Raw genomic sequence first — 24,469 nt, forward strand, 5'->3', positions numbered from 1 at the left:
ATAACTCTTAGGTGTTCAGTTCCTGAAACCTCCTTACAACCTGCTCGTTCTGGCCTTGAGGACTAGAATATTGCGTAACCTTTAAAGTCTCAGCGCGGCCACTTTCCATTGCCCTTTCAACATTGCTCCTTTGGTAAGTCTTCGCACTCTTGTAAATACCCTGAGCCGGATAAGCGAGCAACCCAAACATGGCTGTGAATTGTCAGCTGGATCGATCAGAGGATTAAAGATATCAACAAACTCACCACTGCCTGGCTTTGTGACAATATCGACTGTCCCTTTTCCAAGTCCCTTCATGAAACCCATGGTTCCTTCTTCCTTGGCGCCTTTCATGGGTTTAGTGACAATATTTGTAAGGCCTTCATAGAAGCCATAGCCAAAATTCTAGGAAAATAGTTAGTCTCCTCGCTTCGACAAAACTCGGTATATAAGAAGTGTACCTTGGCGGCAACTGTACCACCGCTTTTCCAATCAGTCACTGGACCATGATCTCGAACCTCCTCTCCGTACAGGCGAGGCACGTTCTTGAGCCCATCGGCCAAAGCCAAAGGGAAATCGACCAAACTCCCTTTTACCACTGCCGTTGTCATCCCCTGCATTCCTTTGCCGGCTGCTACCGCCGCTGCTGCCCCTACAGAAGTCTGCGATCCGTCTTGCTTAACACGTTTCATTTCTTTGAAAGGATCGATGAAGGTGCCTCCCAGAGAGGTTGTGAAATCAGTCATTGTACCCAGGACTGATGAAGCTCCGGCGGTCAAAGGATCCCAACGTTGGTTCTCGATACGATAGTCCTTAGGTCGAAGCCTGAAGTAAATTAGCGATGGAACCCAATAAGACAACAGCGGTTATCTCACAGCTTAAAGTCTCCCATCTTCACCTTCTTGGATTGTAGGAGGATCTGGAGTGCTTCGTCTGATACGCGAATAGGACTACTGTCAGTCTTTTTAGCTTTACTGTACTGCCATCGTGCAACGCGCTGTTCGAGAAGATTGCAAGACATTTCAGCCACAGGAAGATGTCGATGGAACGAATTGACAGCTTTTTCAACGCCCTTCTCCTGACGCATCTGAGCTGCTATAATTTCTGCCGAGTTTCGAGCTTCAGGGCTAAGACAAAACTTGATAGCCTCGCTCAGGTTATCAACGGAGAGGCTGCGGTATGCAATGGGAAGTGGCCCTGCTCCGTTGGATGCGACAACACCTCCCCAGAAAGGTTGACTAGAAGTAAGATGTCAGTATATCTCAAGTACAAGATCGAACAAGCACGTACTCGCCGAAGAATGGGACAATAGTCGTTGGTCTTCCGTTGATAAGACCGCATGCGGTAGTACCTGCTCCGCCGTGGTGAACAACAGCGGCAACACGCTTGAAAAGCCATTCTAAAAGAATAGAGTCAGTTGGAAATGCCATATGATGTCTCAGCCATAGACGTACCATGAGGGCAATCTCCCAAGTAAAATACTGAGTCGGTGCTAGACTCAGTACCCCCAAGTTTGCTCCAGCCTCTCGATATAATGACTCTGACTCCAGCCCGTTGACAGGCCTCTTTGATAATTCTTGTCATTTCCGTCGGGTCTTCAATGACAATACTGCCGAATCCGATGTAAACTGGTTGAGAGCCATTGGATAGGAACTGTTCAAGATCGCTGGATGGCGTATAAGAAGGCTCATCGCGCAAGAAGAAACCAGATATGTCTACATTGCTTAGTTAGTGTCTCTGATGAGATAGATGATAGCTCGCTGACCAATATTGTCACCCCAATCGGCTGGTTTCGGGACAAGAGCTGGTGACCAGCAGTAGGTATGGGGAATCTTCATAATCTCGACAATGTCTGGTCCAACGGCAGCGGGAAGTCGCTCTAGCTCCAGGTCTTTGGCTCTCCATGCGTTTATCACATCTCCCAGGCTATAAGTTGTCAAGTAAGTATATGAACACACTATCGCGAAACAAGACCGAGTTCTTACCCTTGCCAGGTCATCAAGTCAACGACACCATAGCTGAGATAGTTGGATGCCTTCGGGTCCATGTTTTGTGACTGGACGTTTGCCAATGGATGTGGGAATGCTCGCGTTGCCGTCCAGGGCATCGTGAACATGATGTGAAGCGGAATACCCAAAGCCTCAGCGCAGTGAACATGGGCGAAACTCGGCGGGTTTGCAATGATGGCATCGGCGACAAATGCTTGGGATGAGATAGGATCGGGTTCAACACAAGACTTCCAACAGCCCCTAAGCATTTCACGAATCATAACACGCTTGCGTCCGATATCACCGCCACGGAGACTCTGCATTGATGGGATGAGCCCTGGGTTCTGGACCATGTACTATGATCTTGGGTCAATAATCAGGAAGAAATTAGCAGGTACCAAGACTCACAGCCATAAGATCTTCAGGATCTCCTCCGATCGGGTAAAACTCAAGGCCAGATGACCGAACAAAGTCGGCAAATGTATCATGAGTGGCAAGTCTGACTCGATGGCCATACCGTTTGAGAGCAACACCAAGGGCGATAAAGGGTTGCACATCGCCTGTCCTAGTTAATAAATGAGTTGATGACTCCCGCTGCAAAACTAACCTCGACTTCCCACGACCTGGATTACGACAGTGAGCCTGGGACAAGGTTGTTGCGGAGTAGCTGAGGACTCTGCAGCAGACTCTGGCTGATGTGGCTTCTGAGGAGGCAAGAGACGGTTGACCTCTTCCGGGGCCATAGACGAGAACGTAATATCCAAGGATCCATGTTCTTTTAGTTGCAGTTAGCAACAATTCCAATTGGGTGTCTGCTGCAATTGATTGCCTACCATTGACGGCAGCAGAGCTCGCGAGGACTGTGCCAGATGAATGAAGTTCATATGGAGGCGGCACATCCAAAGACTCATCGAGTTCACTTTTGTCGCTCATTGCGTCGTACTGCTTTGCTGATTTCTCTTTCTGATTCGACATGATCTCGAAAGTTGTTTGAGAGAAACATGTGCAGGTTCTTGTCCTCAAGCCCAGCTTTATTGATGTGTCGACTGACGCATGTCAGTGGCTTGGCTCCTACTTCTTCCAGAACGGTGTAGTCTTGTTTCTCTTTGAGGTGGCTTGATGGGGACACTAAATTTGATCTACCAGTCTAAAGATTTCGTTCTTCTCGTTCCGCATTTGGATACTCGGTCTGCCTCGTTTAAGGTCGTCTCAGCTCGACCCCACCGAAGTCTAGCAGATCGTCTCGGCGAATTTCGTTCAGCGAGTCAAGCTGATTCCCGGCATTTGGTCAACCCTTACTGCCACGAGTGTTTGGCGATTCAGCGTTCAGGGGAAATAGTCTTGGCATGGCTTTGGTACCGGAAGGACTGTGCCACTCAGCCCAACTTTCAGTCCTGCCAAGAGGTCTGATCTAAGCATTAAGAAAGAGTTATATCCTTCTGGTATAGTTGATTCTGATACGTCGTCTGTCTAACATAACGACAAGGCTTGAATAGCATAGCAGATATGCCCAAGATATCACCAAAGTCAGCCGACACAGATAAGTAGTTCAAAAAGGCAACCTTGTCCCAAAAAGAAGGTCGATGGATAGGAATAACCAATGTCGAGTAGGTTCAAGAAGGGAATCCTTCAAGAACGGTATACAATAGCTCTTGACAAACGTTCCCGGTCAGTCACACATAAGATAGAATCAGTCGCGATGAATGTTTGGGTATTGTTACTGCAGAAGGAGTGGTATTATGATGCTATCAACATAAAATGATTGTGTGTTTCCTTGCTTCACACTTCCGGGACTAGACTTTCAAAAAGTCCCACAAGGCGCCTTGTCCTTTGGTCTCAACCAGCTGCTGTCCATCATCTGCCACGTTCATGCTCCATAGCTCATCATGGTTGTGTTTCGTCATAAGCTCGTAGCCACCGTGGGGATTCGGTCTGAGTGTAATGTATTCGTAAGACTGGTGCTTTTCTGCTCTTGCAACGAACTTCTTGTTGTTGTTGTGGCCGATGATGGTCCCTGACACGCAGTTGCGGAAACCAAGCCATCTGTTTTTCTCGATGCATTCCCAGTGATAACCACCCTTGGGGTTCAGACCCTCGGCAAGCTGAAGTTCGCCAGCGATGAGAGTGATGACTTTGCCTGTGTCGCGCTGGCGAATGATGAAGTGAGCGCCAGGATAAGGAACAGATTCAGTGTAGTCTAAGAGTGTCTCTGACATGACGGTGTGTGTCGGGGTGGCAGTTCCGTCCATGTTGGATGATATTGTCGACATGGAATCTAATAGGATAGAGTCTATCAACTCGAACTCTTTTCCCATGTTGGTCGGGCTGATGCTGTGATTCAGAGAAGTCGAGCGTGTTGAAGTGAGGGACGGTGAGAGTTGGATGCCTCCACTTTGTTCCACGTCATCTGCGCTGCGGGAGGCCGACCAGTCATATCTTATCTCAAGCGCTGTGGCGATTACTTGAGCTGATGGACGACAATGGTCGAGATTTCACGCTTTCAAGCACAAACAAGCGAAATGGTTTGCCTGCAATGGAATGGGGAGCTCAGACAGTTGCAGTTGCTTTCACATCCAGTAAGTTATGCTTGCCCGTAGGATGTTTGTAGTGGAAAACAGCTGATCGAGCCTCGTAACAGTAGGCAATCCATCTCAGAAGATTGTTCATCTAGCAATATGAGTATCCAACTGCTGGGTTATTCACAAGCATGAGTGTAATATCAGGCAACAGTCATGCAGGGTAGTCTCAGACAGTTTTCCAGCAAAAGTGAACCTCCTCTTTCACTGGCGATACCTACAGACAACCCAGATAGGTACAAGCCACGACACCTAACGTAACAGTAGGACATTTTTTCTAGGAATAGAACTCACGGTACGGTATCTATACCGTCCCAAACAAGTCACAAATGCAGTCAAACATTAGGCATCAACCTCATAACTGACGAGTCACCCCAGCCACAATCAACTACGAAGGACATACCCTAGATAATCCCATGTCACAACGCAATCCTTCAACTCCGTGTTCACATTTACAATCACAGAGACAAACGGTAGGGCTTCACTGCCCAGTCGAGCCCAGCCAAGCCATGTCTCGTGTGACTGCAATCACAAACAACGTAACACAACGAAGGCCTGGACTCTTCTTTTTTCGCGTCTCAAACAAAGCCTCCCAACCCCTCAACACCAACACCCCTCCCCCCATGCTCATGCCACCGAATGCATCGCGGGCTTCACAAACGGTCCGTCGCCCGCTTCGAGCTTCTCGAGTCAAACAAGGTTAGCCACTAATAAATTAAGATGCAAAGCCGTTGCGATCAAATTTACTGACACGCGCCGCAGCATCCGGCAGCAAGAACGCCACAGCCCGTTCTAGACCGCGAGGATCAACAACTCTGTTCTGCCAAGAGACTTTGTGGCTCAGAGCACGAGGACACGCAAACCCGTGGGCCATCGACGGTCTAGAACACCCGTCTCGCGGTGATCATGGGTATTCCCGACTCGTTTCCAAGGGGATGTGTACAGAGCTTCAGTGCCCAATGAGGAGCTCCACGGAAGGTCTGGAACTTGCCGAACCCATTGCAGGTCGCCATTGGATGGCTCGTGTCTTTGAGCATCTGGACAGAGGCGTAAAACGGAAAAGGTTCTTGAAGAATCAGTGGCGAATGGCATTGCACACTGGCGTGTCCAGTCTTGGGTAGGCTAGAGACATGGCAATAGTTCTCGAATTAGCCAGGAACACCCGGCAATTGGCAGGGCCTCAGTCGGAGCAACGTTGTATCAAATATCGAGCTATTGACAACGGTCTTTTCCGGAGGCGCAACAGGGACCAAGGGACGAGCGATTGATTACTGGTTGATGCCGCCATACAAACAACAGACGCCGCAGCGAGAAGCTCAGACAGATGAAGTTGCGCCGAAATGTGCCTCCCCGTAATAAGTAAGGGTCTTTGTTGACCCGCGCTCAGATAGGTAGTTGGATAGGGAAAAGCATCTTCCTGGAGAGGAAACTCAGGTGAGCCAAGCCTTTGCAGCGGATTCGTTGTCTACCGGCATTTCCGGCACTCCATAATGACCTGATGGAACGTAAAGTGGAAATAACTGACAGAATAACTGATCAGATGCACGAGAGGGGGTTTGTCACGCGAAAAAAAAGCCCGCTTAACCCCCTGGGGAAAAGGGTCATGTTCGTTCGTGGAGTCGAGAATAATTAAATCCGATGCCGTGACTCCGAATGCACACGAATCAAAAGGAAACAGGTGCATAGTGCTCAGTTGCAATGCATCAAGCAGCATCAAGCGACCTTGACCGTAACGAGAAGAGACACGGACGGTTGACCAGACCAGACCAGACCAAGCCAGAGCTTTGACCATATGGACCCTTGAAGAATAGAGTAGAATAGAGTCCATGTTCTGTCTATGAATAGCTTCCATTCCTCGTCTGACACAGACACAGACCGGACTTCAAAAGGGCCCTTCAGACCAGAACTAAAGTGCCTTAGTACAGCAAGAGGCTAAGAAGGGAGGACCCTTAATTTGTGTCGAGGAGCTTACTATTAGCTACTCGCTCCATAAATATCTCTTTAATCCAGCCCTGACTGGAGATCACCGGACCCTGGATTCGCGATATGTCCATATTGAGATCCGAGCGCATATGTTCTGGAAGGTTTTGACGTTGTCTCACGATGGATAAGCAAGCCCTCGGTCTGCTAATCTGATTTTAATTTCCCTCAATGCTGCCAAGCTAGCTCTCTGTCTGGGGCTGCAATGTAACACCCGTTTGTGCTCGTGCCCCAGGACTGTCAGCCCTTATTGGACTGGGGCATGACCAAAAAGGCGAATTGTAATCAAAAATATGGTTGCAATGGGGTGTAATGGATCTCCAAAAGCACCTCATCCATCGTATGCAAAACACATGCTGCTCGTCTCACATAGATGTCCAAGCGGGTCGATCAAAATGGAAGGGGAATGCACCCCTACAAGATAAAAAACACCGAGAGAAATAATCAAGGGACCCTGCCAAGAGGTCAACAGAACGGAGTCACTTGTGAAGGTCTAGAACCAACTCTTGTGAGAAAGACAGCGGCGTATTTCCTCACAAGAGCGGAAATGAGAAAGAAAAAAAAGAGGTGGTTCAAATCAGTAAGCATTAGACTCAAGGGTGAGACCATTGCCAAGCAAATTAGTGGTCGTCTGACAAAGAAAATAGTGAATCAAAACAGTAAAACGTACAAGGGCATAACGTTAGCTAGAGTACAGCGCCATGCAAAGAGGATGCCGCGGCAGCATCAAGATTACTATACAGCACAGTACACGGAATAGACGGGACAGACGGGACAGAACCTAGCAAGTGATCCTCCGATTAGAAATGAAAAGAGGCTTGACTCGATCCCTTACATGACTGATGAGCCATCACCATACGCGTACAACACGGCACAGAGTAAGCACAATTCGTCGGCAACTCGAAAAGCCGCCCCTTGAAATCGCATCTTGGTCAGGACCCTGTAGAGCATCGAGAATTCAACAGATTAGCATATGAGGCACTGCTGCTGCAGGCTGGTGGGTATCTCGATACTGTATGCCAGTGGCGGCTCCCTAACTTTATTGGTCGGACAGGAGCTCTTCCGCGCAGAGACATTACCGGCGGGCATCGAAGGTTTGGCAGAGGATCTCGGCCGGTGGCGTCGCATCTCGATGTGGCTCCATCACTTGACTTGAGAGAAAAGTCCGGGTTCCAGATCGATCTACAGTTCAACACCAAGGGTCCATTAGTTAGCTTCATTTCAATCAACCATGTTAGCACTTAGCAGTAGTTAGTTACGAGATTCCATATCCATCTTGGATGGTGCTATGAGTCAAAGGGAGAACCAGATATTCTACCGTACTGTACTGGATCAAACCTAACCGTTACCGTATTCTGATCCATGAACGTGGGTGTGGATATGGCATTCTTGATGGTTGCCCATCCGTCCATTCATCCATCCTTATGGGTAATTGTGGGTGTTTTATCCCATCCCATCCACTGTCCTTGAGGTCCCATCAGCTATCAATGGTGGCCGTTTTATGTCCTCTAGTTTGAAATCTCCAATCGATACCGAGGCTTTTTTGAAGCTCTCTCCCTTCTTACCCCTAAGTTTAGCCTTATTGGGTCCAGTTTAAAACGGTTTTGCATTGGCACATCAAACGGAGAAACTTGTCTTGTTTGCAGTTGATTAATTAGTGATCAATCTCCAGAGGATCGAGATGCTACAGTAGCACAGCATGACCACAACCACATAGCTTGAAACTACTCTAATTAAAACCCTGTTCTACATCTCCATGTTGAACGAAACGTGAAGCAGATAAATAAATCCCACCAATGTTTCGATTCATCATCCCACACCCATCAATTGTCGTCGTCGTCGCCAATCTCTCTTGGTCTGACTCGGGATGTGCTAGCTAAATGTTTGCGTTTCGATTGAGATCCTCCCCTGACCTAGTCTAAACCCCACATATCATTCCTGATGATCGGTAACATGGTGTCGGGAGGCGGAATGCTAAAGAATTGATGAATTGTCGATGAATGATCTACATTGATAAACAGAACATCCGTCAATCGACACTATTTACGGCTTCTGATACGCGTTTCCCGCCAACCCTTGGGCGGACGATCAGGTCTCTCCAGTCTTACTGGTTGATCACTTTAACAAGACAGGCTCTGGTCATCGACAGGTCCAAATTTCCACGTGGGAGCTGCGTAAGTATCGACGTCAGTCTCTTTCACAGGCTCGTCCTTTGACAGTTGATCACCGCGAAACGTAGAACCGCCGTTAGCGCTTTGATATGGAGATTGCATCATTGTTCAACGGTTTGAGCAACTGCACTGACGATGATGATGATAATGATGAATGAATGAAAATCACCCGCGATGCCTAGAGTCGCTCACTAGACGATAAGCTATAGCGATCGAAACAACAACAGCAACAGCTCAACCATGTACTAGCAACCCTGTTTATCATGCCATGTTAGTCGATAAACGTTCGACTCTTTACGGATCACGATGAGCCGCAGGGTTGGCAAACACAGGCACAGGCACAGTGCACCGGATCTTGAGCTTGCAACAGTCAATCTATCATCGACGGCCCTAGGAAATAAAGGAAACAAGGGCAGCAGGAGGTGGTCCGGAGGACGTCCGGAGTTTGGGAAACCCCAAATAATATAGGACAAATCTTGATCCAAAACCATCCACCCCGAGGCTTTTCGCGATGCCGATGCTATGTTTCGATGCCGATGCCACCTTCGTGTCATGCTCTCCCCTGCCCTGTTGCCCTCAAGTGCAATGCCGGACGCTACTGCATGGAGGAGTAGTTGACAGTCTAATGACGGACAGCTCGGCCGGTTCATTCGTAGCGTCAAAGGAAACGCGGATGGTCTTTTTGGCACTGTTTTTAATGTTCTTGGCGGCACTTGTTTTTCGTACGAGGACCAATCCGTGATGCCGCAGCGCACAACATCGAGATATCTGCCCTATCCTACCCTGCAGATTTACCACCCCATGGATTTTAAACTTTAATGCCATGGTCTGCTTCGCTGTTTTGTCTTGCTTTTAACGTCTCAGCAGTATTTGAGAGAAGCCATGCAGAGGCTTGGGTTACAATGCATCAGATGGTTAGGACAGAAACAGTCGGGGGTTACATGTTTACGATGATGCTATGATCTCCAAGCAAAAAAACATCACATACTGAGTTTCTGTAGTCAGAAGCATATCAACCACCAAAAGTTAACTAGTAGCGGCAGATTATTAACAAGATAAGAATTCAAGACAGGATCAGGATTAAAATCGCCACATATCCATCACTCCGTTATCGACGGAGCTGATCCGGACCAGGTTTTCCAATGGCCCAGTCAATCATGAGGCAGAACAGGGACAGTTGAAAAAGGAAAAACTGTCTTTTTTGGTCTATGTCTCTGATCCAGCCCCCCGATGTCTGTTGTCTTTGGGCCCTGAAGATCGGAAATTGGGTGTGTCATCAAAGGAGGTCCCTAAACGTGTTAGCTCCGTTTCGCCGTCGACTTTTTCAAAACGACGGAACGGAATATGCTCCGTTATTCAAGTGGCACCGTTTTTGGATATGAAGTAACCGTTCAGGGAGGTGTATGCTTATAGTGAAGTAGTGTCCATCCAACTCTCCAGCCGCCCAGCAGTAGCAGGGAGTTGTAGTGACAGTCAGGCCTTTCTTTGTGACTCACGGCGCCCAGGGCACCCCCGAAAGCGAAAAAGGCGGCTTTAACAAGAGCCTGTAACTCTCTTTTATTATCATCAACGTGGCCTCTACAATAAAACAAGACAACAAAGAGAAATCATGCAAATTTCGTATGCATGCTACTCATCATGTAGCATTTTTTCACAAATGCGGTATCGGTATATGAATGGATATGAATCTAAAAATCTCTATTTCCGTCTCGCTCGCTCGTGCCCTCGCGCTAACTTGGTCGTATCGACTTCTCTTATGCACTTAGCCTCTCGCTCAGAGCCCAATCCAACGGTTCAGGCTATCAATGCAAGGACAGGGTTCTCGCTCATGTTCGTCGGTCAGACCAGACCTCTGCAAAATCAAGGGTCCATATTGTGTCTTTTTTTTACCTCGGTCAAGAGACACTTCATCCAGTCAGATAAACCAGTTACAGATATATTGGATCCCAACCTAATCTGCACGCACGGCAGGGCAACTGTATGTAAGACTGTAGTTCTGCAAAGAATGGAGGACCAAATAAGATCCGAATTGTCGGGTACGTGCTGTCAAGCATCGCATCGCGTCGCATCCCGACCCAGTCTGAGGGTGGATATTTTTGGGATCGCTACGGGATACTCAGCCTCTCTACGGGACGATGCCTGCTCGTCTTTGCTCTCTTACTAGCTGGGATCCTGTTGTTCTTTGTGTTGACGTTGCATTGGCATTGAGGCTTGTAAGTGACATCCATCCAATGGCGCTTGATGCGAGTTCCCTTTAGGAGCAAACTCTGCACAGCTGCAATTCGAAACGGCTTGGCAGCGTCTAGCCAGTTCCGACAGATGCTTCATGTCTGTCTGTCAAATGGTGAGCATCAAGAAACATGACTAGATAGTCATGTTTGGCGCCCGCGGTATCCGTGGAAGCCGTAGAACCCGCTTGAGGCTCAACAAAGTCTCCATGCCATGCGCGGGTCCGCTCTGCTCACAAAGGATTGATTCATTATTGTTTCGGCTTGCCGCTACCTCCGCCCGATGCGAACGCCCGTCTTTGTTTACTAGTTCAAATGTGACAGATAAGATGCTTATATCATCATCTGATTACATGCAGAGCAGAGCCATTACCAATTGCGCGGCTTCTCGGCGCTGTTGAGACCATTCAGTATCAAGGTTCCATGCCGCAAAAGCCGTAAAGTCCATTCTAGCTTAAAAAGGACGGATGCAATTCCGATACCAACATCAGGCAACCTTTTTACGAGCGTATAAGCATCCATCGCTTCAGCCATGTTTACAATTAGCACGATTAGTTATGAGTACTAACCGCGCAACCACTTTTAACGTTTGACCCCCTGTGCCCAAACCCTCGCTGGGCTGAGCTGGCTGATCCGGGGTTCGATTTAACGGTGAATCCCAACTCATGCAAAAAACATGAGGCGGACGACAGGCATTAATTGCAATTCACTCATTCACTACCATCCCCCCCCTAGCCGTGCTTGTAGAGAGTTTGACTCATATCTTGCTAGAGCAACAGGCCAAGGACAGCTCATCAATTGGCCCAAGCCTCCGTAAACGAGCGTGATAAACGACAGGGTCTTCTTTTTCTTCTTTCCCCCTTCCTCAGCACGGACTTGCTTGTTGACCGTTCATTCAATATGAGATGACACTCTGCAATCTAATTTACAGACGGCGAAAGAGAGAATAGGCCTCCGTCGGGCAAGGGACAACCCCGTTAAACGCCCGCTTTGATAACCAGCCCTGAGTAACGATTGCTGTTTGACAGTAGCAACAGCAACACACGGAATAAGGTTTTGCTTTTTCGTCTGCTGTGCAACCACAGTGCTGTCTGTACGTACATGTGTCACGGCTACATATGGACAGGAGGTAGATGCTGTAATACGCGGGCTCGGGAGGCGCCAGCAACCAGCCCTGCGTGTATAGTAAGTACATGGCTGTATGTACTGTAATTTGTAACCTCTGTACGCTGCTGTGCCCCCCGTCGTCGTCGTCGTCAGCAGTTTCGGGGAGCTGGAGTCTGCCGTAAGATGGATGGAATATTACAGCGCAGTCGCAGGCATGTCCGAGACAGGCAGATGGCTTCTCAGCCAGCCTCTCAACAAAAGGACGAATTGGGAGACATCCATCGTGATCACGGGCGTCGCAGGGGATAAGGAGTCACAGTATCAGAATTAAAATCAGTCAATCAATCAGACACTTGCAGCATGATCCCATCTACTACTCAACACTACGCAAAAGGACATCAACATGATGCTAACTAAATCACAAGCCAAACACAAGTCTCGTCTCACAATTCGTAAGCAGAAGCAGGTAAACAAGCAAGCAAACCCCGGCTGATCGCATAAACGGATGGACAAAACGGAGCGATTGGGTTTTTGCCAATCGAACGGGGGTAACGGAGCCAAAGCCCAAAACTGGGGATCCAAGTTGGGTCTTACGGGCTTCGCCTGATCAAAAGGACTGATGTTGCATCGGGCCAAGCAGAAGCCCAGTAGCCCAGCAGCCCAGCCCACGTCCACGCCCCTCTTTGGTCTGCCCTGTTGTTCTCCGTTTTACTCCAAAACGGAACTCTACTGTCTGTCTGTATTGCTGCACTGCAGTCTTGCTGCAGCAGCACGTACAGTAACTTATGAGGTGAGTGCCAAGCCTCAAGCCAAGGTACAGTCGTTGCTCGGACAATTCCCTCAGAGACATAAACGCCCGCTTGTGTGTTCTTTTATCCTTTCTGTGTCTTGCTTGTACTGCCATGACTGTACTGGCATTTGCCGTGCCGTCTCGTCTTGTCTTATGCCCTACCTCGGGTGCCTAGAGGCACAAGAAGAAGGGAGTTTAGTTTGTTAGCAGTCATTTTTGGGGGGTGCCGTGTGTGCTCTCCTCTCCGTTTCGTATGCTTGGCGCGTGTGTCCTGGGGCCCTGGGCCTGGCTGAGATTTTGGAGTCTGCCGTTGCCGATCCTTACTCCCCGAGCACGCCGTCTAGCCAAGACAACTCCGAGGTGCAACAATTGTCATCGTCGATCTAGCAAAGCTGCTTTTGTTCTTTAGCAATGATCACTACTGTTATGTGACTTACGTAGCCTGGAAAAAACCACCACGCACACCAAACTGAGACGTGCAACTGCGTGTGCCCTGTTTCTCTTTCACTAAAAGGTGATGCATACAGTACAGTACAGCACAGCACAGTGGCTAGTATAATTTTCTGGATTCACCATTTCGTTAAAAAGGTCGGGTCACCCCTCAGAATCGTGGTTTGAATCCAGAACCTACCTTTTCACATCCATCAATTTCCATCGGATAAGCGGACGACAATAGAACGACTCGATAACACGACGACATCTCCTGGGACGCTCTAGAACTCTCTCGATAAACACCACAAGGACTGCTCATCTCTCCTCTCATCTCATCTCTCCTCCGCAACCAACCGGAATAAGCCTCAGCCACCTGCAGAGCCGTGTTACCGTACCGTATCTTACCGTACCGTAAACTTTTTTTTATACCGTTTCTGAAGACAGGCATACTGCATCTCCACTATCCTAGAAATCGAAACTGAACAAGAAGCCCTGTCGTGCTGGGCCTCCACCATTCTTGTTCCACACACACCCCCTTCACTCCCCCCTGGACACTCTCACGTCTCTCTTTTTCTTTTTTTTGCTCAAGGCTCCAGAAGCCTAGCTTAGCCCAAGAGACAGAAGACAGACCCCCCCTGGTCAACTTCTCATCCTTCTTAAACTAGCACCCATCCCCTTGAAAACGAGCCCGGGCTAAGTAAACCAAGACCAGAAGTACAAAGCGCCAGCACATCCCCATCCACTTGAAACAAACAGAAAAAGGCTTTAGCTTCCTTGCTTGTGCTCCCATTATCATCCCCTTGTACAACCAAATCTCCTTTGGACCTTGCTTGACTCTAAAAAAGAACAACTACGGCTTGCTACTGCAACATCTATATATTCACACTACCCACCACACATATCATACCTCTCTTCCTCCTCTCTCTCATCATGTCTGCCAGACCTTCAAGCCACCACTTTGGATCAAACAGCTCAACATCATCATCTCGCTCATCATCATCGTCCTCTTCCGACTCGGGTTACAGACACAGCATGGACGCAATTGCTCTCCCCATCGCCTCGGTCGAGGTTGTTCGCTGCATGCGATGCGCTCGCTCCGTCGAGACCACATCTACCGACGACGTCAGCACAATGGGCATGGTCCGCATCGCCCATAACCTCTACTACTGCGAACGTTGCGCAAAGATGGTCGGCTACAAATAAATGAATAGCGTCGACCCGTGGCAGCAAAAGGCTTGAAAACGAGTTTCGAAAACAAACAGCACACGATTAGTTTACCTTCGGACACTGGCTTCCAGCTTCTTTATTTTCTTCTTTCTTGGTGGAGGGAAACAAATCATCAACCATCAACACACAGCATTATTGCGACAAATCATCTCTTGGACGTCAAGGCAAAGGATGGATGGACTACGGCCTCAACACTGCCGCATCAACGACATCCCGCCCGCACCCTCCGTCATGGAACTTGAGCAGTCTTCTATGGTTGCTCAAGCCCAAGAGAACACAGCCTATTTATCGCCGCCAAAGCAGATGTATACACGATCACAACCTGCACCTGGACGATAAAAACATCAGGCATACTCTTTGACGCAAAACCCTCCCCCTCCCACGATACCAATCAACAGCCACGACCCCTCCCATTCCTCGTCACGATTGCGAGACCGTTTAGGAACCCTAAAAAGGGAACTCTGTCCAAGGGCTCAGGGCATTTGAGTGATTGGGCGCGGCGTGTCCGGGATCAACAACGGGACCCCCGTCAGCTCCCGGATCAGCACAGCCTACCAGCTTTCTTGGCTGGTGCTGGTGCAGATTTGGAGCACATCACACCCAGATCAGATCAGATCAACACAACACCCTTAAGAAAATGGGAGCGAGCACATCACTGCCTCTTGTGAAACACCACTGGAAAGCTTGGTTCGCTTCTTATTTCTTTTGTCTTTCTTCTTTTATGACCACACTTTTTATTCTTCATCATCATTCTTAACGACTTTGATGTCATCATCATCATCATGTATATGGAGTTTTCTTTGGGATGGGAATTGTAACATTTCTTATTATATACCTAGGGATACCCTCTGTTTTTTGTATCTGGCGGGCGCATTACTTGGAAAGAAAGGGTTTTTGTTGTATCATCATCAATATGTATGTATCGTCGTGGAATTGAGAACACGCAGAGAGACCATGGCCTGGTGCCTGGCAAATGCCGATTGGACAGTTTTATCTTACTCTTATTTATTCATGATAATTTATCTTCGCCTACGACCATTTGCATCATGACAGTTTATCAGGTCATATGTGTCTTTTCTTCCACCAATGTAATAAATGTAGTCTGTGCATTGCATATTTGTAAACCATGCCGTTGGTCCCTTTTTCAACACCTGACCTTTACTGGCTTTTTGACCTCTGGCCTGTCCTGTCCTGTCATTCTCCGCGCTACGCTCACAAGCCGCCTTTCTCCGCTTCGCATGGCTGCTAGTATGCGCTCAAAAAAATGTCTTGGACAAGGGTCAGTGATGTAGCTATTGGCTCTTTTCATTGTATCTAGACGTTGGAATTCCATTTTTACGACCCTCTCCATAACCAATGGCCGATAAACTCGAGTGCAACTTCACCATGTTGGCGCCGAGGCTCGCAAACCCAGCCACTGACGTCTGGGCCCCATCTTGCTGTTACTGTTGTATGGTATTTCCATGCCAAGCCGTGGAGATTGTGCATGCGACAGATGGGCAACGTCGTAAAATCTTCAACCGGGCTAGACGCGATATTCTCTCTCGCGAGTAAACGGGGTCTAAAGAAAGTCTCGATGGATTTGCAGAGTGGAATGCAGATGCAAATACAAATGCAAAAGGAAACTGTAAAGTTTGACATGTCTCGTATTATTACTTCATTTTGTCTTGTCTCACTTAGAGTACTCATTATTCCCGTCGTCTGTCCTCCTCCCTTTTTCGCCTCCCCCTTTCTGCCGTTACCGTTTTGACACTTTGTCTCGATTCGATTCTCCAGGTTTTTTTTTAATCCCGGACATGGCTGATGGCTGATCAGGTCTGGACTGGAGTTCTGGAGATTTCCCTCGGCTAGGGTTTCGGTTTCGTTGTCTCCCAATTGAAGAAACAGAGAGAAAAAAAAAAGATGAGGCATATCCACTCCTCGGTTTACTTGCTTCATTCTGCTGGGTTTTCGGTGGGGACCTCGCTTCGTAGTTACGGTTGCAGCAATTTTTCATTCGTTTTCCTTATTCCGCCTTGGTTTTTTTTTTCTTGCTCACTCTCCTTCATTTGAGGCTATTCCCACCTGTGTCCCACTTGGTTGTGCGTGAGAGCCTAGGCTAGAAAGAGAGTCCATTGTCTCGGAGATACGTGGAAGATTACGACTACTCGGCATGGGTATGGATGGACGCCAGGTCGACTAGGACAGGAAGATGTTATCTGTTGCACAACATGCAGATCAGAGCAATTGGGCTGGGCTGGGTGATTGCATAAACTCTACGTAATACCTGCCTATACCTGTCAAGTAATGACATTTGAGACCTTGAAAACAGCTGCAACCGAGCTTCAACTAACATTTGATTCAAAGTCAATTCGAGTGTGCAACTACAGATTAGAGCATCCTTAATATAATACACTTCTGCAAGCCATGCCCCTAACTCTTTGTTGGTGTTTTTTCGCTCTTGTTCACGACTCGCTCACGCCCTCCCTGTCCTGTCCCGTCGAATTGTTACCCTGGCCTGGCTGGACTACGGTAGTTGACTTTGAAGCAGCAGTATGGAGAGCTTTGAGAGGCTAATGTGCGAGTTTCCCCTCACTCAACCACCGACGAGTCCGACTCCCCCAACCCCTCCTCCAGCACTCAATCTGCGCGCGGCGCGCCTGCAAGGAAACAAAGTTTTGGCCTGTCGCGGCAGTTGGAGGGGGCAGTCTAAAATAATTAGGCTACCTATTATAAACTGTCTTTTTCTGAGGCTTGCAGAAGCAAAAGTGCAATGCGGGAGACTGGGCTAGCTAGGCCACTGGAATGAGTGCGTTACATGGGCTTGTCTCGTGTAGCATAACTACCTAGCTTAGCTATGCCGTCCCGTCCGTTATCCTTCAGATGCAGGTCTAGATTCAGCACTACCGTAGCTGTTGAAGAGGGGGAAATAAAGATAGAAAAGATGGCGCTGGTGGCTTGGCTCCAATGCCGGAACAAAGAGCCCGAGCGTATTGTGGTGATCGCCCTCTGTCAGTTCCATTTTCGACACTCTCCCCATCCTTCTCTTCCCCATCAAGTGCCTGAATCGTACGTCTAATCTGTACGATTATGTAGATGGCTGCGGATACAATAAACTGTTTTGCAAGTCCCGTGCCAAGCCTGATTTCCTGTTCGGTTCCTTGCTCAAGTCAAAGCCCAGGGTCATCCAACGTAAACCAAGCTCGAAATAGTATCTTCGGCCCGCGGGGTTACAGCGAAAATGGGGTTTTTGCACAAGCTTCCTTCAAGACAGGAACTGGCAGGGTCTGTATCTAAAAACTAACGGACCTCTGACCTCAATTCAGGACCAAAAGCTGACATGCATTGTAACCGTACCTGCCTGTGATGTGAGAGTTGCAGCTGTGGCAGTGGTGCTGTATGAGACTATAATTATAATTTGAGATGCCATTTTCTTGGCAATGTGTTCCATCATAAGCAATCAGGGACAACAAGCCTTATCTTACCATTGACTCTAATGCATGTCTCTCTCCCTGTCTTGGGATATGAGACTGGTCAACTCGGCTGTAAGACACACAGCACGGAAGCTTCTTCACCCGTAATTGACAAGATTGCTCAGCTCGCCGTTTTAGCCCCGACTCCCCGAACTCGAGTTTCACATCGTCGTTCGGTATCTTTCTCCGTTATACGACGGTATTAACGGACCTTTTGATGATAAATAAGCTAGATAGATAACCAAGATGCCGAGCTCGGCCCGCCCCATGCTGTGTATACCACGGAATTGGATATAAAATTTGTTTCCTAGGGCCGGATTAAGCTCAAGTCCGCCTGGGCCGCCCTAACACCGTTGTCTAGATGAGGCCCATACGCAACACGGCCGCCGAATTTCCGGTGTGCAGTTCCAATGTCATTCCATCGCTTCCGCTATGATGTTATTGCCGTCATCTTGACTTTCGCCGTTACCCTCACCATCCATCAGCTTTTGCACAGGCCTTCTTCAATTCACTACGACAACAGGTTGAGGTCTTTTTCTTCCAAGTCGGTCAGCAGCAGCAGCAGCAGCTTCGGTCTCACACACCCCCTAACCAGGCTACCAATAAGACACAAAAACCACTGTATCTAGCCTGAAATAAACAGCTGCGCCAGACGGAATACAGCTCCGATGTCATAACGTACCCCAACGCCCGTACGGAGGGGACGTTCTAGCTCGCCGCAAGGGATGACGTTAGGTTGCTCATGCTCATGCGTCAAGGGTTCTCTTCTGTCTTGGAACCACTGGCCCTTGATGTCACAGGCGGGTTTAGTACTAAGGTGACAGGAACCACACCGCAAAGTAGGGCAATGAAGAACAAATTAAAAAAAAGAAAAAAAGAAACAAATTAATAATGACAAGATCTGTTCAACCATCGTGCTGGGAAAGTATGGGCTGCGAGGTGGTTTCCCAGTGGAGAAATGAAACGGGAGATCATCAACGAATTGTACATATGTTTCTCCAGTTTTGAGCCTCTTGAGAAGATCGATCTCGAATGAGAGAAAAAGTGTTTATCTTGTCATGTACAAGAACCTCAAAAATAGTAAATAGCTTTCCCTGTCTCGTAAACAAACCAACAAAAGAACAGGGTCCCCTTTTCCACCCTCCGCGCAATTCCCTTGCGCACCACCACTGCAACCTGCATGGGCTTCCCACGCAAAGACCCTGCGAATGCCTTCACTTGCGCACGCGTACAAGACATAAGAGACAAGCTAAAAGGGAGGGGGGGACCCACGCCTCTTTCGTCATCCCGCACACTGACCTCATCGTGCAGCCCCACGACTCACTCCATTCGCTTTCTGTGGTGTTGCACACAGAAAAATAATACCTAATAAAACAAGGCGGTCTATAAAAAAAAACCATCAGAAACAGGCGGGACATGGGGGGGCGTGACGTCGCTTACGGTCCGTTTTGAGGTATTTGACAGCTCAGGGTTTTTGAAGCAAAACGGTGCACCAAGAAGGAAACGTTCCTGAGGCGTGTGCGCGAATGTGAGATGCGGAATGCGACATGATGCAGATGATGATCAAGGACCCTTTTTCTGACGGCTAAAACGGTCATCTTCAGCTTAATTGCGGTGGTTATAGGGCTGTCCGTTGCCATCTTGGCGGTCAATCAAGGATGCTTCCGCATTGTTTCTTAGAATATTCCATTTTAGACTGTCGAGATGCTTTTTTCTCGATCATCTACATACTGAGGTTTCATCCATACAGTATACTATCCATCTGTACATACATCCATGCCAAGACTATTTCCCAACGCCTTACTCCAAATCTAGTTCCTACAATCAGAATTATAATGTCTTATCCGAGCCTCATATTCATGTAACCAAATAACCAATGACCGTAGAGCATCAAAACTATCAGCCCTCCATTCGCACGTCTGTCTCCTTGCCGAGATTCTTTAGCAGGAAACTGCGCTTGAAGTATTCATTGGGATGGACAATGGTCTCGAGCTGTGATTGAGTCATGACGCCCTCGTCCTTGGCCTTCCTAATCTCTTGTTTATGCAGATGCTCGAATACGCTGAGACATGGTTAGTAAATGTAGACAAGAGCATTACCAGACAAGAACTTACCGATTGCATGCCATGTGGAACTTTTGCTTGTCCTTATCCTCCTTAACACCCTGAAGTACAGAGCGATCATTGACACCCATGGCCTGTACGAGTGCTGACAGATTCTCCAAGTTAAAGTGTCGGTACGGGCATCCATGAGCCTCGCCGGGGCCAGGGGGATGTTCTGTGAGGATCTTCTGGCAGCTAAACGGACTGTAACCACCTCCTCTTCGGTTGGAGTCGCCTCCAACATCACCATATACGTGACGAATGTTGTAGCGGTACTCTTTGTTAAACTTATCATCTGTCATATTGTTGAAGCTCTTTCTCCAGAACACGAGACACTCCTCCAGATTAAGACCAATACCCTTGAGGAAGAGCGAGTATTGCAGTCGACCAAAGTGCTTCAGATGACCATCTCGACGCAGTGAGCGGTGCAGGTGGGACATGCAGGCTGGGAAATGTTGAGACAGGTTGTCGATGTTGGCGGCGCTGATTTCTGCACCAGGTACTGCGGCTGTGCTTGACGTGTACGAGGCATCAGGAGTGATGAAGTTCTTGGAAAGATGGTTGAGGATGGGGGTAAGTCGGTCGTCCTCGTCGAGTCGGGGAAGGGCTCGGGCAGTCAACTATTCAGGCAGTCAGTATTCAGGTCGCCCACCATAGTTTGGGTCGCCGTACCTCAAGTTGTCGTTCTAAGCGCGATGTGAACTCGGAAATCACCATGCCAGTCTGCTCGCGACCAGGTACGAAGGCCTTTCCAGCCTTGAGGAACACTCTCCGGCTCTCGATTAGATCGGGAACTCGTTCCCAGTCCACCTTGAACCAAGTGTCATCATCATTCTCGCCCTTTCGGTTGCTGGTAAAGGCAGCTAGCTCTGCAGCATACTCCCTCCTATCCTCCTCCGTCACATCCTCACACCAGTCCAGACCAAGAGTCTTGACAAAGGCTGATCGTTCTGAAAGATCGTCCTCGTTGAGTCGTAGACGGAAAAGCATTGTCTCGACGCGGGTGAAGCGACGGCGCAGGTCCTCGGTAGACGAAAAGGCTAGTCGTAGAATAAAGTGGCTGTAGTGATCTTTTTGTCGCTGCTCAAACAGCTTCTTGGAGCTTGAACTATTGGCCTCGAGGTTTAGGTGCTGCTTGAGAATAGGCTTCATGTGGGTTGCTGTCTCGGCGGGTGTCTTGTTGCGGAAGGCGCATGCTTCGAGTTCGGCGAGAACTATCTACAATTAGAATTGTCGTTTCTTGTTGTGCGATTATATATTGCCTACCTCGAAGTCGATCGATAGCCCATTGCTCGAACTGCTCGAGGGTAATGTCGGCTGTAGGAGGATCCGTGTAAAAGTTGAGACGATAGGGATAGTCGAGGTCCTTGTATGTAGGTGAAGCAAACTGCTTCTTACGGTGGTCGACAACGTTGCGCCGTTTAGGGTCGATTCGGTTAAAGTCTTGCCGCAACATAATGCCGATGTCGATGTCAATGTCGTTGGAGATGTGTACTGTGTTTTGTGAAGACGAAATTACAGACAAGGAGTGAAAGAATGGAAGGCGTAAAGTGGGAGACGCGACTTTACGCGACTGGCGTCGCGGGGCGGCAGGTAATTAAGAGGTTATAGGCCAATCAAAGTTAATAAAATGGCTTAGGGTGTTCCCCAGGTGATGTTAGCCTCTAGGTCCACTGAACCCTTCAAATACAGGTACTAATCTAATAGAGACGACGAGAGCAGGAATAGTTAGACGGTCAATAAATACTTGTTAAGACATGCCTACTACGTTTCATTAGAATAGATAGAAGGCTTTACTGTTCCCCTCTCCCTCTCCATCCATTTTCAATGGTAGAAAGTATTTTTGTGTTAGTAATAGATGTGCACCAGTGCGGCACTGGTTAGATCGATGACCTCACTCAGGGCCATTGCACATCTTCCATCTCCTGCGTCTCACTTGTTCCTTGCAGATGATACTTCATAGGTAGTATTAATACCACCACGAAGAAGGATTTGAGAGGGAGCCTATCCAGTTTATTTATGCCATGCCAGTCCAATTGAGAAACAGGTCTGGGCCATCGGAGCCTGTCGACTGTTCTCGTACCATATCATTCAGAACCCCAGCAACAGTGAGTTCTCAACATACAATCAACATATGGAATCAGTTGGAGACTTACAACGATTAGCTCAACATGGATTGCGACTTAAACTCGTCCTCACTATTGACACTGCCCCTCGAGATCCTTACCATGATCTTCGAACAAGCCCCACTGGTGGACAAGGTTATGTTGGCCACGAGCTGTAAGAGGATGCTCGCCATTGGGAGGCTGTGTAAGCTGTCAGTCCCTGACCGTAAATACCATGGCGCACCTTGGAGTGTAAAAGCCGTGGAGGAAACTACGGAACCGTGCTCGTGTCTACATATGGAGGAACTCCTTGGAAGGTTTCGGCCACGAGATGTCCATGGTCGACCAAGTCGTGCATGGAGTTGGTGTGTTGACTGCAGCATGTTTCGCCCGACAAGACGAGGATGGTGGACCAATGAACTTAAGAGAACATGTACTGAAAGGCAACTGCATTGTGCTGGTCCGTCTATCAATTGGTACAGTCGTGGACTCAAAAGGCAATGCCCACGTTGTTGGCTGCATGAGAATGAATGGGACAAGTCTGAGGATTTGGGTCACATATAAGCAAGAATACCCTGAACAGCTGTGTCCGGTCAATCATCTAAAGATTGTTACAAATGACGATGGAAATAATCCATAGCTGCAGGTAATGTAGGCATCAAGACACGAGAGTCTCGTGATTGTTCCCCCCGCTTTCAACCGCCTACCTACGGATTCCTAACTTTCCCCACCCACACGACTCACACAAGGTTGCCCAATAATGTCTGTTACCATGCATTAGGAAAGCATCAATGTCCGCTACGACAATTTATCAGATGTCGCATCAAGAAATCCCGACTTTCCTCCAACAATGTTGATTCATCTCCTTGTTCTCTACAGAATCAACCTCATGTCAGTCTCGTGCAGCTTCAATCGAAATTCGTGGGCGTGTCCTCCATGAGCCATCAACCTACAGCTATAGCCATGTCAATTCCAATCAATATCCCTGCGCAGCCGCTCCATCGCCAGCGCTCGCCATTGGACTCCTCGCCATTCCCAGAAGATGAAGGTCCGTACATGGGATATACCGAAACTTTTGAAAAGTATGTCGCGCTTCATCGTAAATTTTAATTCGTGCGTATGTTAACAATTCAGTGGCCACATCTATCGCGCAGTGTCATCTGGCTCTGGCAGATTCGTTGCGGCCGGGCCACAGAGCAACTTGCCATCCATGTCCTTTGTCGTCGAAAAGGAAAGGGCAAGCAATATGATCACCATCAAGTTTAGAAGTAGAGACCTCAAGCAAGTCATCTGCCAAGTTCTCGGACACAAGATCGTTCCGCCCTTGCAACTTGCGCTCAGCATTGACCAAGTTCTCCAACATTATGATAGCCTACGAGCTGAGCTAGACTCCCTGGCAGACAATCATCCTTACGACGATACAACCAAGGAGATGCACTTGCTTGTTGATGACCTCTTGCTCGAGCGGTCTCTTTACGATGGATCCAACATGGGTCGACTACGCCAGCAAGGCGTCGTTACTCCCACCCTTCTCCGAGATATCCATCAACGAAACATGGATCTTGGAGTGAACGACCTTGAGGAATGCTTTCAGCTTGGAGAGATCAGCGAAGAGGATTCAAATGAGTTCCTAGAGACCCAGAATGCCCAGATCGGCAAATTTGCACGAACGGGTAATTTGGACCTTCTCAGTGGGTTTTGCGAACCGCTTTTACGATCGAACGATATCCGGATCATCTACGACGCTGGTCTTCTTTCTCAGATTCTTGACCGAGGCTTCTTCGATATATATGTGTATATCTTAGACCTTGTTGAACGGACACGGTCAATGGAGGGAGACATGCCAAACCCTGATTATCCCGATATAACGTACGATCCACTCTGTGTCGCTATCCGTCTCGGTCACTGCCCAGCTGTTCGTGCCTTAATTTGTAACAAACTCGACACCTTTGAAGGACGAATTGAAGATGCTGTCGGTCATAGCGACCGCGTCTTTACGCCACTCCTGGCCGCAATTCTATGGCAACAAGTTGCCGTCATCCGTCTGTTGCTAAGAGAGGGCCCTCTGTACCATTCCGAGTTGGTCAAGGCCAACAATTTCGCAGTCGAGATGGGATTCACGGATATTTTAGACGTTCTGGCAGACCTACCGAAACCAAAGACGTCAGCCCATGAGGCCATGAGCGCCAAGTACCCAGTACCAAGGCCCCCCCAATTCTTACCTACAGGTAGATACTCACCCTACCAAAGACCATTTTTCCGTCCATCGGGTGGTAACAGCAGCATATCCGGTATTAGCAGTGCTTTGTCTGGTTCACTGCAAGAACAGATG

General features: G+C 48.3%; 5 protein-coding genes across 5 annotated transcripts; 1 reads left to right on the top strand and 4 right to left on the bottom strand.

The window, feature by feature from the left end:
- Positions 1–7: 7 nt before the first annotated feature.
- On the bottom strand, positions 8–2,942 carry FGSG_01836 (uncharacterized protein; the record flags this gene model as incomplete). The annotated part of the gene is made up of 11 exons (XM_011319377.1): positions 8–192; positions 246–384; positions 441–804; positions 855–1,217; positions 1,270–1,378; positions 1,434–1,694; positions 1,745–1,905; positions 1,965–2,323; positions 2,376–2,527; positions 2,575–2,742; positions 2,801–2,942. 11 exons carry the CDS (start codon positions 2,940–2,942, stop codon positions 8–10), a joined length of 2,403 nt encoding a protein of 800 aa, XP_011317679.1.
- Positions 2,943–3,680: 738 nt separating this feature from the next.
- On the bottom strand, positions 3,681–4,325 carry FGSG_01837 (uncharacterized protein). The gene has a single exon (XM_011319378.1). It carries the CDS (start codon positions 4,214–4,216, stop codon positions 3,761–3,763), a length of 456 nt encoding a protein of 151 aa, XP_011317680.1. The 5' UTR covers positions 4,217–4,325; the 3' UTR covers positions 3,681–3,760.
- A 615-nt stretch (positions 4,326–4,940) lies between these two features.
- On the bottom strand, positions 4,941–5,577 carry FGSG_12019 (uncharacterized protein). The gene has a single exon (XM_011319379.1). It carries the CDS (start codon positions 5,554–5,556, stop codon positions 5,425–5,427), a length of 132 nt encoding a protein of 43 aa, XP_011317681.1. The 5' UTR covers positions 5,557–5,577; the 3' UTR covers positions 4,941–5,424.
- An 8,402-nt stretch (positions 5,578–13,979) lies between these two features.
- Positions 13,980–15,469, top strand: FGSG_01838 (uncharacterized protein). The gene has a single exon (XM_011319380.1). The coding sequence runs from the start codon at positions 14,182–14,184 to the stop codon at positions 14,452–14,454; it is 273 nt and encodes a 90-aa protein (XP_011317682.1). The 5' UTR covers positions 13,980–14,181; the 3' UTR covers positions 14,455–15,469.
- Positions 15,470–19,829: 4,360 nt separating this feature from the next.
- Positions 19,830–21,488, bottom strand: FGSG_01839 (DNA primase large subunit; the record flags this gene model as incomplete). Its single annotated transcript, XM_011319381.1, has 4 exons — positions 19,830–19,992; positions 20,045–20,652; positions 20,705–21,246; positions 21,299–21,488. The coding sequence occupies 4 exons, from the start codon at positions 21,486–21,488 to the stop codon at positions 19,830–19,832; spliced, it is 1,503 nt and encodes a 500-aa protein (XP_011317683.1).
- Between the last annotated feature and the right edge of the window lie 2,981 nt (positions 21,489–24,469).

The sequence above is a fragment of the Fusarium graminearum genome, chromosome 1 (genome assembly GCF_000240135.3).
Source record: "Fusarium graminearum PH-1 chromosome 1, whole genome shotgun sequence".
NCBI classification, from domain to species: Eukaryota; Fungi; Ascomycota; class Sordariomycetes; order Hypocreales; family Nectriaceae; genus Fusarium; species Fusarium graminearum.